We start from the raw sequence: 11,515 nt of genomic DNA on the forward strand, positions 1-11,515 counted from the left end.
CTAGGGAAGTAGAATCTATATAATAACAAACCTCGCTGTCCCTGCGTTAAAGTGTGGCATAAAGCTTAATTGTGGCGCTGAGACTTTAGTGGCTTGACTGGAAGAGTCACGTGGGGGCTCAGCTCGGATCAACCAGGCCCCGTGGCAAAGACAGCCTCCTGCGACGTAACCGCGCCGAAGCGTGCCTTGCTCCTTGAACAAGCTCCTATCAACGACTATACAGCTTTGGTGCTCGACGGCATCATGGCTCCCAAACCCGACACCCCGTTCCGCTCTGCGGACATGAGCATGGTCCAGCTCTATGTCTCCAATGAAATCGGCCGCGAAGTTGTTACTGCGCTCGGAGAGCTTGGCCTCTGCCAGTTCCGCGATGTAGGCAACCCGTCCATCAATGTTTACATCATCAACTTTTGCTAACCTATCGATCTTTTATCACAGCTCAACGAAGATGTCAGCGCTTTTCAACGTACTTTTACCCAGGAGATTCGACGTCTCGACAATGTCGAGCGACAGCTGCGTACGTCATCCATCGGGATCCACCAAAACACTGGAATCTAACACATCGCAGGATACTTTTACGCTCAGATGGACAAGATCGGAATCCCGCTCAGGAAGCTGGACCTCGACGTCGAAAGACTTGCCTCCCCATCGACTTCCGAAATTGACGAGCTTGCCGAGCGAAGCCAGAAATTGGAGCAGCGTGTTTCCGCCCTTAACGAGAGTTACGAGACTTTGAAGAAGCGCGAGGGCGACTTGACCGAGTGGCGATGGGTTCTCCGCGAGGCTGGCAGCTTCTTTGACCGTGCTCACGGCAATGTTGAAGAGATTCGCGCTTCTACTGACAACGACGATGCTCCTCTGCTGTCCGACATCGAGCACAACCAGAGCGGTGCTGACGCTGAGCGCTCCTTCTCCGGCATGAATATTGGCTTCGTAGCTGGAGTCATTGCCAGAGATAGAGTCGCTTCCTTTGAGCGTATTCTCTGGCGAACTCTGCGTGGTAATCTTTACATGAACCAGTCTGAGATTCCCGAGCCCTTGATTGATCCCACCAACAACGAGGCGATCAACAAGAATGTTTTCGTCATCTTCGCCCACGGCAAGGAGATTCTCAACAAGATCCGCAAAATCTCGGAGTCGATGGGCGCCGATGTTTACAACGTCGACGAGAACAGCGATCTCCGACGTGATCAGATTCATGAGGTCAACAACCGTCTCGAGGATGTCCAGAATGTTCTCCAGAACACCCAGGCTACTCTTCAGGCAGAGCTCAACCAGATCTCCCAGTCGCTCTCAGCCTGGATGGTCCTTGTCGCCAAGGAGAAGGCTGTTTATAACACACTCAATAACTTCTCCTATGATAGTGCTCGACGAACTCTTATCGCCGAGGCCTGGGTTCCTACCAACGATCTTCCCCTGATCAGGACAACACTCCAGGACGTTACTAACAGAGCTGGCCTCTCTGTTCCTTCAATCATCAATAAGATCCAAACCAACAAGACGCCGCCAACTTACCTGAAGACCAACAAGTTTACCGAGGGTTTCCAGACCATTGTTAACGCGTATGGTACCGCTACTTACCAGGAGGTCAACCCGGCCATGCCCGTTTTTGTTACCTTCCCTTTCTTGTTCGCTGTCATGTTTGGTGATTTCGGCCATGCCATCATCATGCTTTCAGCCGCTCTTGCTATGATTTACTGGGAGAAGTCGCTCAAGAAGGTCACCTTCGAGCTTTTCGCCATGATCTTCTATGGTCGTTACATTGCTCTGGTCATGGCTGTTTTCTCTGTCTTTACTGGTCTTATCTACAACGATGTCTTCTCCTTGTCCATGACCCTTTTCGACAGCGCCTGGGAATTCAAGAAACCTGAGGGCTACACGAACAACACTGCTATCGTTGCCACTTTGAACGATGATGGTTACCGCTATCCCTTCGGTCTGGACTATGCCTGGCATGGTAGTGAGAACGACCTTCTCTTTAGCAACAGTTTGAAGATGAAGATGAGTATCATTCTGGGTTGGGCTCACATGACCTACTCTCTTTGCTTCGCTTACATCAACGCTCGCCACTTCAAGAAGCCTATTGATATCTGGGGTAACTTCATCCCCGGTATGATCTTCTTCCAGTCTATCTTCGGTTACCTTGTTCTCTGCATTATCTACAAGTGGTCCGTCGATTGGATAGGTACTGATCGTCAGCCTCCTGGTCTGTTGAACATGCTGATCTACATGTTCCTCCAACCTGGAACTATCCCCGACGGTGAAGAGCTCTACGCCGGGCAAGGAACTATCCAAGTTATTCTCTTGCTTCTGGCTGTCGTCCAAGTTCCCATTCTTCTCTTCCTTAAGCCTTTCTACCTCCGCTGGGAGAATAACCGCGCACGCGCCAAGGGATACCGTAGTATAGGTGAAACCTCTCGAGTTAGCGCTTTGGACGGTGATGACGACGAACCCAACGGCCATGGTAACAGCATCGACGAAGATGGCGAGGGAGTTGCTATGATCTCTCAAAATATTGATGAGGAGCATGAGGAATTTGAATTTAGTGAAGTCATGATTCACCAGGTCATTCACACTATCGGTAAGTTCATTAATCCGTGATTTATTTTCATATGCTAACAAAACCTAGAATTTTGCCTGAACTGTGTTTCCCACACTGCTTCTTATCTTCGACTTTGGGCTTTGTCACTTGCTCATCAGCAGCTGAGCATTGTGCTCTGGGACATGACTCTCGGCCCCATGCTGAAGATGCAAGGTGTCATCGGTGTCATCGCGATCGTTGTCAGCTTTGGTGGCTGGTTCTTCTTATGTAAGTTGTATCTGGCCCTCATCATATCTGCTCTTCATACTAACATTGTGCAGCTATTGCTATTCTTGTGTGTATGGAAGGTACTAGTGCCATGTTGCACTCACTGCGTCTAGCTTGGGTCGAGTCGTTCTCCAAGTTCGCCGAGTTTGCGGGTTGGCCTTTTGCACCTTTCTCGTTCAACACTCTGTTGGAAGAGTCGGAAGAGCTCAAGGATTACTTGGGTTAATTGGGAGGATTAGGTTATAGGACGGTGTCCGTCACAGTAGACTTTGATATTTTTATTGTATCATTAAGTAGCATAGTGTGCATTAGAAAGACTGGTATTTTGCCATGTTTCTTTTTGATTTAGAGATCTTATTTGACAATCGTTTTTTGCTGCTTGGCACTTCGTAGACACAAAATTAAAATTTATAGTACATACCCCCCTGACAGATGATGCTCGACTTCGTACGTAGACAGTGCTTTAACCCCAAAGAGGTGCCGTCACCTCCACAGCCCTTTCCACGACAGCTCTCACTCGATCGGCGAAAGCTTTATGACTTGACTCAACCTCGAGATCCTCCAGCCAAACTGTAGCAGACATCTTGTCCACCTTGATCGACACGCCAGGAACCGGGATACCAATCTTGTGCAGACGCTCAATCTCCTTTTGCTGTCTCTCCTGGAGTTGTGCATCCTCGCCATCCTCCTCAGTTTTCATAGCATCCTCATCTTCGCCGTCCTTCTTAATCTTGTCGTCTGCCTCTTCCAAGGGAGGTAGCCTAGGAGTTGTGACAGGGGCGACGTTGTCTTGGCCGAACTGAGCCTCAAGGAACCACAGGAGTCGTTCGAGTCTTTCTTCAGGGGATGCGGAATGGTGAGGGTTCACCTCGGGGAGATCGTGCGAGTGCGAGTGCTTAGCAGACGAACGCTTGACGGCGGCTGGAGAGCTTTCAACGGAGAAGAGAACTGCCATGACGGAGTCGGCAATGCCATCGTTGAGCATATTGCCTTCCCATTCAACCTCAACTTCACCATTTGTTCGGTATCGGACCGAAACACAGCCCATGACTAGGTAAGCCGCAATAAGGCTAGCAACTTCTTCATCTGCTTCCTCTTGCTTCGTTTCCTCGCCATCCGTGACCATCTTATCGGTGTGGCCATTCTGACCGTTCTTTCCACGACGCATCTCAGGAAGCTCCTCAATAGTACCAAAGGTACCCTCAAGGGCCCACTTGACAAGGTCGACACCTGCAGCACTGAGAGTGAGGCGCTGCTTACAGGTCAGAGTGGTGGTGTTAAGACCCGCGTACTCGCGAAGATCCTCAGGTGCCATGAGGGAAAGCTTGAAATCATTCTGCACGAGCACACCAGTGACAAGGGGAGGAGTAGCGGCTTGGTCAGGGTGCATGCTCTGTGGAGGCTGAATAGAGGCAAGCTTTCCAACGACCTTGGCAGTCTTGTCCGCCTTGAAAGGAATGCGCAGTTCCTCGCAGTTGCGAGGAGAGTAGACCTTGACTTTTGTGGTTTTATTCGCGTTGAGGGAGAGAAGTTTGGACTTGAGACGCATCATGTTGTGTTGCTCTCCATGAACAAGGATCTAGTCAGGTTAGCTGAATTGTGTTAAAGCACTGATTAAAATGGACGTACAACAACAGGTGCTTGAACCTCTTCGATGAATTCACGATTTTCGACACCATCAACGTGGGCTGCGAAGGAGTACTCTTGGACACTGCATCTTCGAGGAATAAGGACCTTCTCGCCATCACCGCCAGGCCGACGAGCACCAGCCATACTGCGAGACATGACGGCCTGAATCTGGTCGGGCTCCTGCATAATCTGCTTGGCCATGGTGCCTTCGACACTGTAACCGGTAATAATAACGCCATTCTTCTCACTGGGCGCCCACCTTTCTAGTAGTTCACGACTGACGCCGTTCTGAAGCATACCAGGACTCGCAAGCATGACACAGCCGCCTACGTCGTCGAATCTGTCCAGGTTCTTGAGCGAACGGATGTACTTGAAATCCCATGGTCCGCCTTTACCTGCGCCATCACCAGATGCTTCAGCCTCTGCCATGCGCTCACGGAATAGCCGTTTGATGTTATCGTTCATGGCACCAACGTATGTTTGGTAAATGAGCATACACTTCCTTGCGAGGTTACTGGCATAATAGATAGGGTACTTTTGGAAGTCGGCATGCTTCCCCCAATACTCGTCAAGAATCAGAAGCAGTTCTTGAGCTCGCCCCAGGGCAAAGACTGGCATGAGTACTCGACCCCCTCTGTTGAGAATACTTGTGATCGACTTCATGAGGGCCTGTTCTCTTTCCAAGCGAGGTACATGAGAGGCAATACCATACGTAGACTCGGTGATAAGAACATCAATCTTGACTCCCTTGGGAACCTCTGCCGAAACAAGATGTCGATCTTGTTCCCGCGAGTAGTCACCTGTGAAGAAGATGTTGAGACCAGCAATCTCAATGAGGAACATGGCGGCACCGAGGACATGACCGGCTGGGTAGGGAGTGATTCTAATGGAGGAGATGGTGTGGGTAGTGTAGTAGTCGATGGCCTCAATCTGAGGGAATGTGTTCAGATGGTCTTGTTCAGTATAAACAGGCTGAGTAGTTGGATTCGACGAAGTGTTGCCGACCCGAACACTGTCCTGAATAAGCCACTTGTAGATAGCTTTAGTAGGGTGTGTCATAAAGACGCGACCCCTGAAGTTAGTCTTCGCAAGGACGTATGGCAGGGACGCCGCATGGTCGATATGGAAACTATGGCTGATTAGCTGTAATCCTCGGATGGCATCTCGCTAGCTATGAGGTTGGCGACTGGCGGTTTCAGGACAGGACGGCATCACAACGACGAATAGCAAGGGCGTAAGGCAGGGAAATGGGCAAAGACTGTATTGTATTGATCTGGCATACAAGAAGCATAGTCATGGATATCGACATCACGCAAGTACAATACTGGCCGCGACAGTACAGGGCAATTCTGTACTGTACTGTCCGTTCCAACACATCACAAAACATCAAAATGTCGTCCCTCGCCCTGTCCAGCCTATGTATATCGTCGCGAGTTTGGGAGAAGGGATCGCTTACTGGCTAATGAGGAGTACATCGACAGTGCTCAAGTCGAAATCGTCGTAGAAAGGCAGCGCGGCGAGTCCATCGTATGCAGGATGCTGACCGGCGTCAAGCTGGCAATATGTATTAGACCAGTTGGTGATAGACTTGACTTATAGACCGCTTACCATGACTGTCTTTCCCTTGTACTGAATAATGTGACATGACCTTCCGACCTCGTTTCCTCCTCCAAGACAAAGAAACATGAGCTCGTCCGATGGGTCTACTGGCTCTTCAGTGGCCGCCGCGTTCATAGCGGAAGCCTTTCGTTTGGATGTCATTGTTGAGGAGGTGCCGAGCGTTGGTCCAGCTCACATTCGACAAGGGAGATTCTATATAGGTAGATAGTTAGTAGAGCGGCTCCAAACCACCGGTAGTGGAAATGTTTGCAATTCACAATTGCGACAGCGATCACTATCGGTAGAATGAATTGGAGACGAGTGAATGAATGGATGGTTGAATAGGCGGACAGTATGGGCACAAAGGCAGACGCGTTTGAACAATCAACGGATAAAAGCCGGTCTTTTGGGGAAGGATGAAGGTGTCAATAAAGACAATAAAGAGTGTTGAGCTTTAGTGGAGATGATAGCTCGTTAGTGTGCGAAAAGCGCGGCTTCGAAGTGGGTCTAATCTGAAGTGCAGGAGCCTTTTTGTCGCTCAATGATATAAGAAGCTCTTTCCCCATATTTCAGAGAAGAGGCTCTGCGCACGTGACCTTAAAACTACGCGACCTTCGTTTTACAGGTGAAGCTCGCTCCTTCATAGCCACCCCCAGCTCATTACCATATTCGCCCAACGACGTTATTCAGCGCCTCCATCTCGAAGCGCAGTGCTAGCGCCTTCCCATAACGAAACCCTCGTCTACCGAACGTTTTCACAGCTTTGCCGAGAGCCCCGTCGAGATTCAGCGCGTCGGATGGGAGGCGTCGCGATCGATTTGACAGGCTCATCTGCCTGCTGAGCTAACACACTCACCCACTTACATTTGCCTCGTCTTCCTCATCGACCTTTGATTGACAGCAAAGTCACCTTGATCATGGCTCAACCACAACCGCAGGCGCAGCCTCAGACCCAGACGCAGGTCCAGGTGCCGCCTCGCGCCTTCTCTCCGCCGCAGCATTCCCCATCGCCGGCCGCGTCGCAGTCGAGCTTTGCCCTCCCACCGCAGAAACGAGTTCGAACGGACGGTCCCCCTTCGCAACCCGAGTCTCCTTATGCTACCTCCCCATACGCTGCGAGCCCAGGCGCCACAGCGACGCCGCCTGCCGCAACAGGATCCCCTGCCTTTGCGCAGAGTCCTGCTCTACCTCAGCCATATGCTACACCTTATACCAATGGGCATACGACGCCTGGTCTTAATCTTCCAGACGTGCGGCCGAACTCGACGCCCCCGATTCAACAGCCTCAACAACCTGGCACGCCTGTGCCTCAGTACACCAACGCAACGATGACACCTGTTCCTGTTCCTGCTCCTGGTCAATTGATGGTTCCAACTCCTGGCCCGAGTGTTATGGGGCCCCCACAGAGGCCAGCTGAGCGACCGACCAAGGACTACGAGTACGATGTGACAGATTCGCTTGCTGGTACTGGTATTGATCTTCGAGCTGAGGAGCAATACATGAATGATCTGTACGCGACCGGGTTCGATGAAGCACGGACAGGGTTCGCACACCAGCCGCCCGGGCCGAAATCAACATTCTACGGTGCGGGACCAGCCAACCAACCTGCCCAATCAGTTCAAGATCAACAGCAGGAACAGTTCGCTGCACAACAAGCGGAGAGAGCTTGGACAGAGTCATCGATGAGACTTGCACTTCAACGAACACAGGAGATAAATGAACCATTCTTGCTGGTCGCTATGCTGCATCGCCGTGCGGATAAGATCGCACGGGAACATCACTTGGGACTAAATCTGGATTTGAAGAACAACAATCAGACGATGGGGAAGATGAGACTTCCGGAACAGTTCTCGGCGCCAAAAGTGACTGTCAAGGTGGCCCCAGGTCCGGATTCGACCATGGTTCATACGACAGGCTCATATATCCCTCACGATGCTTATCTGGTAGATCAGTTAGCATTGTTGTCAATTGCTACGAAGCAGCGACTTCGAGAATTGGTAGAAGATGCCAACGTGGTGGCAGCGAACCGACAAAAGACGTCTCACGGCGACGTACCGGAAGAGTGGTTACCAGCAGCTGCGCCCATGAATGCGGAGCCTCTAGAGCCTGTTGAAAAGCCGGCAGATACCGTCAACGGTGTCGATGAAGCTCCTGTGGAAAGTGCGGATGGGGATAGCACGAATCCATTAAAGCGTAAGTAGGACCACGGATATACTTTCAGTTTATGCTCACAATCTACAGGCTCTAGCGATGCAGCTGGGTTGGCAAATGGTACGCCTCCTGTCAAGCTACCTAAAGTTTCGTCTTACATGACAACTACGATGCGAGATCTTGCGAGACAGGAGCGCGACTGGGAAGAAGCACGCCTTCGCAAACGTCAAAAGCGTAAGGACGGAATACCAGACTCGGGAAGCACGACATCGCGTGCGGGTAGTGTAGCACCTGGTACCCCCGGCACCGCAGCTCCGGAAGCCCCCAAGAGCATGACAAAGAAGGAGATCAAGAAGAACCAGCAAATGAAGGCGGCCGAGATTGACAGTCATCAGAGCCAAAACACGACCAGTAGCATCTTTGCTGGCCTAGGAGGTAAAGGTGGCTTGTTTGGCAAGAAAAAGACAGGCAAGACGTACGATTGGATGAATGTCGGACGCGGAGGCAGTGGAGCCAGCACGCCGACTAGGACTGCTCCGGGACTCGGAAAAGGACCCGGAGGAGCGGGAGCGGCGCCGGCGCCGGCGAACATGGCGATGACTACCGAAGGACGCAACCGACTCGGCACGTGGAGAGAGGACAAAGAAAAGGGGCGAAACATTCAACTGCGCGATTGGGCTGCAGTACTAGAGAGGGACGGCCGAGAAGGCAAGGCACTTCAAAGAGCGTACCTATACTTGGACGCGTCAAACCCAAAGTAATGATTGCTACAAACAACTACGAAAATATGGTGAGGTAATGGAAGACGAGACGAGAAGAGGAGAGGAGACAGAAACAGAAACAAGGGGTGGGGGTTGGTGACACTTAGCCAGGGCTAGGGGAATAGCTAGAGGAAGATACCCTGCGCGGCGTGCATCTTTTGTGATATTACTTAGCACGGCGTTTTATGTTTACCCAACTAAAGGCATGACTTAGGAGAAAGGCAGTACTTGGGCATGCGCTGCACCGCAGGAAATAAGACGATGAAACTGAAAGCATGAAGGATACGGAGGGTTCTTTCTGGGACTGAAGGACATTCGACCATAGTGATTATTGGTGGAGAAGATGAGCGCACCACGTTTTTCTTCGGGGCTTTTGTCCCTGCCTGGCATGAGGCCCTTTTTTTTTTTTTTTACTCAACTCGTTTGAAGCTATAAGCTAGAAGAACAACTTCTGACCAGCGAAAGGGGTGGCAGCTTGTACATTTGGATTAGGGGAAAGGGAAGGGTAAGGGGAGACAGAAACTCTAAGGGGAAATCATGGATGAGAAGAATTAAAAACCCTTTGAACTTTGGAACTTGAAATTAGCTTCGACATAACCTGTGAAGATCGTAGATCTTAGTCTTGGTTGGTGACGAGGACATTCCTTATCTTGAGTCAAGGGAGAAGCCTCTTTTAGCCTTGATTGTGGATGTTTGCATGTTAGTGAGAGGTTGGAACTTGGTTTGTTGAAGAAAGAGGAAGTCAATGACAAATGCTTCCCTCTTATAAGAAAGAGTGGGGCTCTCTCACCTGCATCGTTGGGTTTCCCCTCCCTTATCAACAACCGTTTAAATACCTGGAGAAGATCGTGTTAATCATTTTGTTGGAGTATTCAACCTCATTTAATTGATTACTCGGAAAGGTCCGGATCTACTTGAAACAAAAAGAACCAGAGACAAAGACGAGGGCCAAAGATCTGCGCTATCTTAGTTAGTACCTAGTTATTGGGTTCAAGACAATACACCCCTTCCTGTAAGTCCTTTTGGACACTTCAAGGGAGAGTCATAAACTAATTGAGCATCCAGATCTAACGCCCAAACCCGTTCAAAAGAATCCATAATCTTGGCGATACACCATGGCAATTGCGGTTTGTTTCCTTTCCCTTTTCCTGGAGGGGAGGGTGTGAATGTGTACCAGTTCCCCCTTGCTTCAAGCTGGTATGATATACAAACTATCAACTAACACATTTGCGGTTCTAGGCAATCGGTCAGATCTGCTCAACGGCGTCGATCAAGGGTAATCTGGAACAATGTGTCAAACTGGTGGCGAGTGCAGCGCGGGGACAAGCAAAGGTGAGTCCTGTTGACTTTATGACTGGTCGTCTGCAAGTGTCTGGATTGGAGGAATCTCTACATCCCTCGATCGAGATGGCCAAACGAGGACTCGTCAGATGTCAGAAAAAGAGATCAGGCGCATGATCTGGATTTAAGGGCGTCTGTCGGTTGAAATTAACCGTGAGACAGCCAGAGGCGACTTGTAAAGAGGTCTTGGAGGCTCTGGTCCGGTCTTTGGGAATCATTTGTCTCACTGTATTCCCAAGATAGCGGTACTTCTCTTTGGGAGGTCTCAGTTCTTGTTCGCACAGTATACTTACTCGTTCTCTTTAGGTGCTATTTCTTCCTGAGGCGGCTGATTATATCGCGAGTGACGGAAAGGAGTCTCTAGAGCTTGCAGAGCCGCAATCGATCTCATCTTTCGTAAATGGCCTTCGGGAAGCAGCTCGGGAGCATCGCGTTGCTGTTCATGTGGGCATACATCATCGCGATGAGACGGATATTGGGCAGGAACAGTCAAAGAGAATTCTGAACCGCACTATCTACATCAACGAGGGTGGTGAAGTTGACGATACCGCAACGTACGACAAGCTTCATGCATTCGACTATGGCAAGATGAAGGAGAGTGATACAGTTCAGCCTGGCGCAACTCTCGCAGCCCCTTTCGACTCGCCTGTAGGCCGCATCGGAAGTCAAATCTGCTTCGACCTGCGTTTTCCAGAGGCAGGCCTGGCACTTTCTCAACCTGGTCCCCGCAGCGCGTGGAAGAATCGCCCAGCTCAGATCCTAACATACCCCAGTGCTTTCACTCTTAAAACGGGACCAGTGCATTGGGAGACTCTTCTCAAGGCACGAGCCGTTGAGACACAGAGCTACATCATCGCATCAGCACAGGTTGGGCAGCACAACGAGAAGAGGGCGAGCTGGGGACAGAGCATCGTTGTTGATCCCTGGGGACGAGTTGTGCTAAAGCTCAAGGGTGTCAAGGAGGGCGGAGAGCCTGAGGAAGGTGCTGTGGGAGATATTGGGTTTGTGGATATTGATCTCAAGAACTTGGAACAGATCCGAGAGGAGATGCCTCTTCAGAGGAGAACGTAAGTTGACTGACTTTGAAATACAAAGGTTCAATGCTAACGGTTGATAGGGATGTTTATCCTGAGTTGGTTTGTACCAAGGCATAGGTCAGTGAGGCATAGACGGAGTAAAGAAATATGCATTGATAGAACTTAGACAGCGGAATAAAAGTAGGGTC

The 11,515-nt window shown here is 50.4% G+C and overlaps 4 protein-coding genes across 4 annotated transcripts; 3 read left to right on the forward strand and 1 right to left on the reverse strand.

The window, feature by feature from the left end:
• Positions 1-117: 117 nt before the first annotated feature.
• On the forward strand, positions 118-3,135 carry B0J16DRAFT_296049 (V-type ATPase, V0 complex, 116kDa subunit family). Its single transcript, XM_046124429.1, has 5 exons — positions 118-372; positions 439-517; positions 569-2,581; positions 2,630-2,809; positions 2,863-3,135. The coding sequence occupies exons 1-5, from the start codon at positions 244-246 to the stop codon at positions 3,033-3,035; spliced, it is 2,574 nt and encodes an 857-aa protein (XP_045988778.1). The 5' UTR covers positions 118-243; the 3' UTR covers positions 3,036-3,135.
• Positions 3,136-6,459, reverse strand: B0J16DRAFT_327550 (Endoribonuclease YSH1). The gene is made up of 4 exons (XM_046126112.1): positions 6,047-6,459; positions 5,895-5,992; positions 4,439-5,567; positions 3,136-4,388 (listed from the first exon to the last, which is right to left on the reverse strand). Exons 1-4 carry the CDS (start codon positions 6,197-6,199, stop codon positions 3,273-3,275), a joined length of 2,496 nt encoding a protein of 831 aa, XP_045988779.1. The 5' UTR covers positions 6,200-6,459; the 3' UTR covers positions 3,136-3,272.
• Positions 6,460-6,690: 231 nt separating this feature from the next.
• Positions 6,691-9,419, forward strand: B0J16DRAFT_327556 (uncharacterized protein). Its single transcript, XM_046126113.1, has 2 exons — positions 6,691-8,230; positions 8,279-9,419. Exons 1-2 carry the CDS (start codon positions 6,955-6,957, stop codon positions 8,947-8,949), a joined length of 1,947 nt encoding a protein of 648 aa, XP_045988780.1. The 5' UTR covers positions 6,691-6,954; the 3' UTR covers positions 8,950-9,419.
• A 338-nt stretch (positions 9,420-9,757) lies between these two features.
• Positions 9,758-11,515, forward strand: B0J16DRAFT_327559 (carbon-nitrogen hydrolase). The gene is made up of 5 exons (XM_046126114.1): positions 9,758-9,961; positions 10,015-10,076; positions 10,189-10,281; positions 10,597-11,357; positions 11,408-11,515. Exons 2-5 carry the CDS (start codon positions 10,065-10,067, stop codon positions 11,442-11,444), a joined length of 903 nt encoding a protein of 300 aa, XP_045988781.1. The 5' UTR covers positions 9,758-9,961; positions 10,015-10,064; the 3' UTR covers positions 11,445-11,515.

This window comes from Fusarium flagelliforme (assembly GCF_020744385.1).
Source record: "Fusarium flagelliforme strain FIESC 12 MPI-CAGE-AA-0113 chromosome Unknown B0J16scaffold_1, whole genome shotgun sequence".
NCBI lineage: Eukaryota > Fungi > Ascomycota > Sordariomycetes > Hypocreales > Nectriaceae > Fusarium > Fusarium flagelliforme.

Coding starts and splice junctions, on each gene's coding strand:
- B0J16DRAFT_296049 (XM_046124429.1), top strand. CDS start 244: ATGGCTCCCAAACCCGACACCCCGTTCCGCTCTGCGGACATGAGCATG. Junction 2,582..2,629: donor CCAGGTCATTCACACTATCG/GTAAGTTCATTA, acceptor AACAAAACCTAG/AATTTTGCCTGAACTGTGTT. Junction 2,810..2,862: donor TGGTGGCTGGTTCTTCTTAT/GTAAGTTGTATC, acceptor AACATTGTGCAG/CTATTGCTATTCTTGTGTGT.
- B0J16DRAFT_327550 (XM_046126112.1), bottom strand. CDS start 6,199: ATGACATCCAAACGAAAGGCTTCCGCTATGAACGCGGCGGCCACTGAA. Junction 5,993..6,046: donor ACAAGGGAAAGACAGTCATG/GTAAGCGGTCTA, acceptor ACATATTGCCAG/CTTGACGCCGGTCAGCATCC. Junction 5,568..5,894: donor GATGTACTCCTCATTAGCCA/GTAAGCGATCCC, acceptor AATCAGCCATAG/TTTCCATATCGACCATGCGG.
- B0J16DRAFT_327556 (XM_046126113.1), top strand. CDS start 6,955: ATGGCTCAACCACAACCGCAGGCGCAGCCTCAGACCCAGACGCAGGTC. Junction 8,231..8,278: donor TAGCACGAATCCATTAAAGC/GTAAGTAGGACC, acceptor CACAATCTACAG/GCTCTAGCGATGCAGCTGGG.
- B0J16DRAFT_327559 (XM_046126114.1), top strand. Junction 10,282..10,596: donor CAGCGCGGGGACAAGCAAAG/GTGAGTCCTGTT, acceptor CGTTCTCTTTAG/GTGCTATTTCTTCCTGAGGC. Junction 11,358..11,407: donor ATGCCTCTTCAGAGGAGAAC/GTAAGTTGACTG, acceptor AACGGTTGATAG/GGATGTTTATCCTGAGTTGG.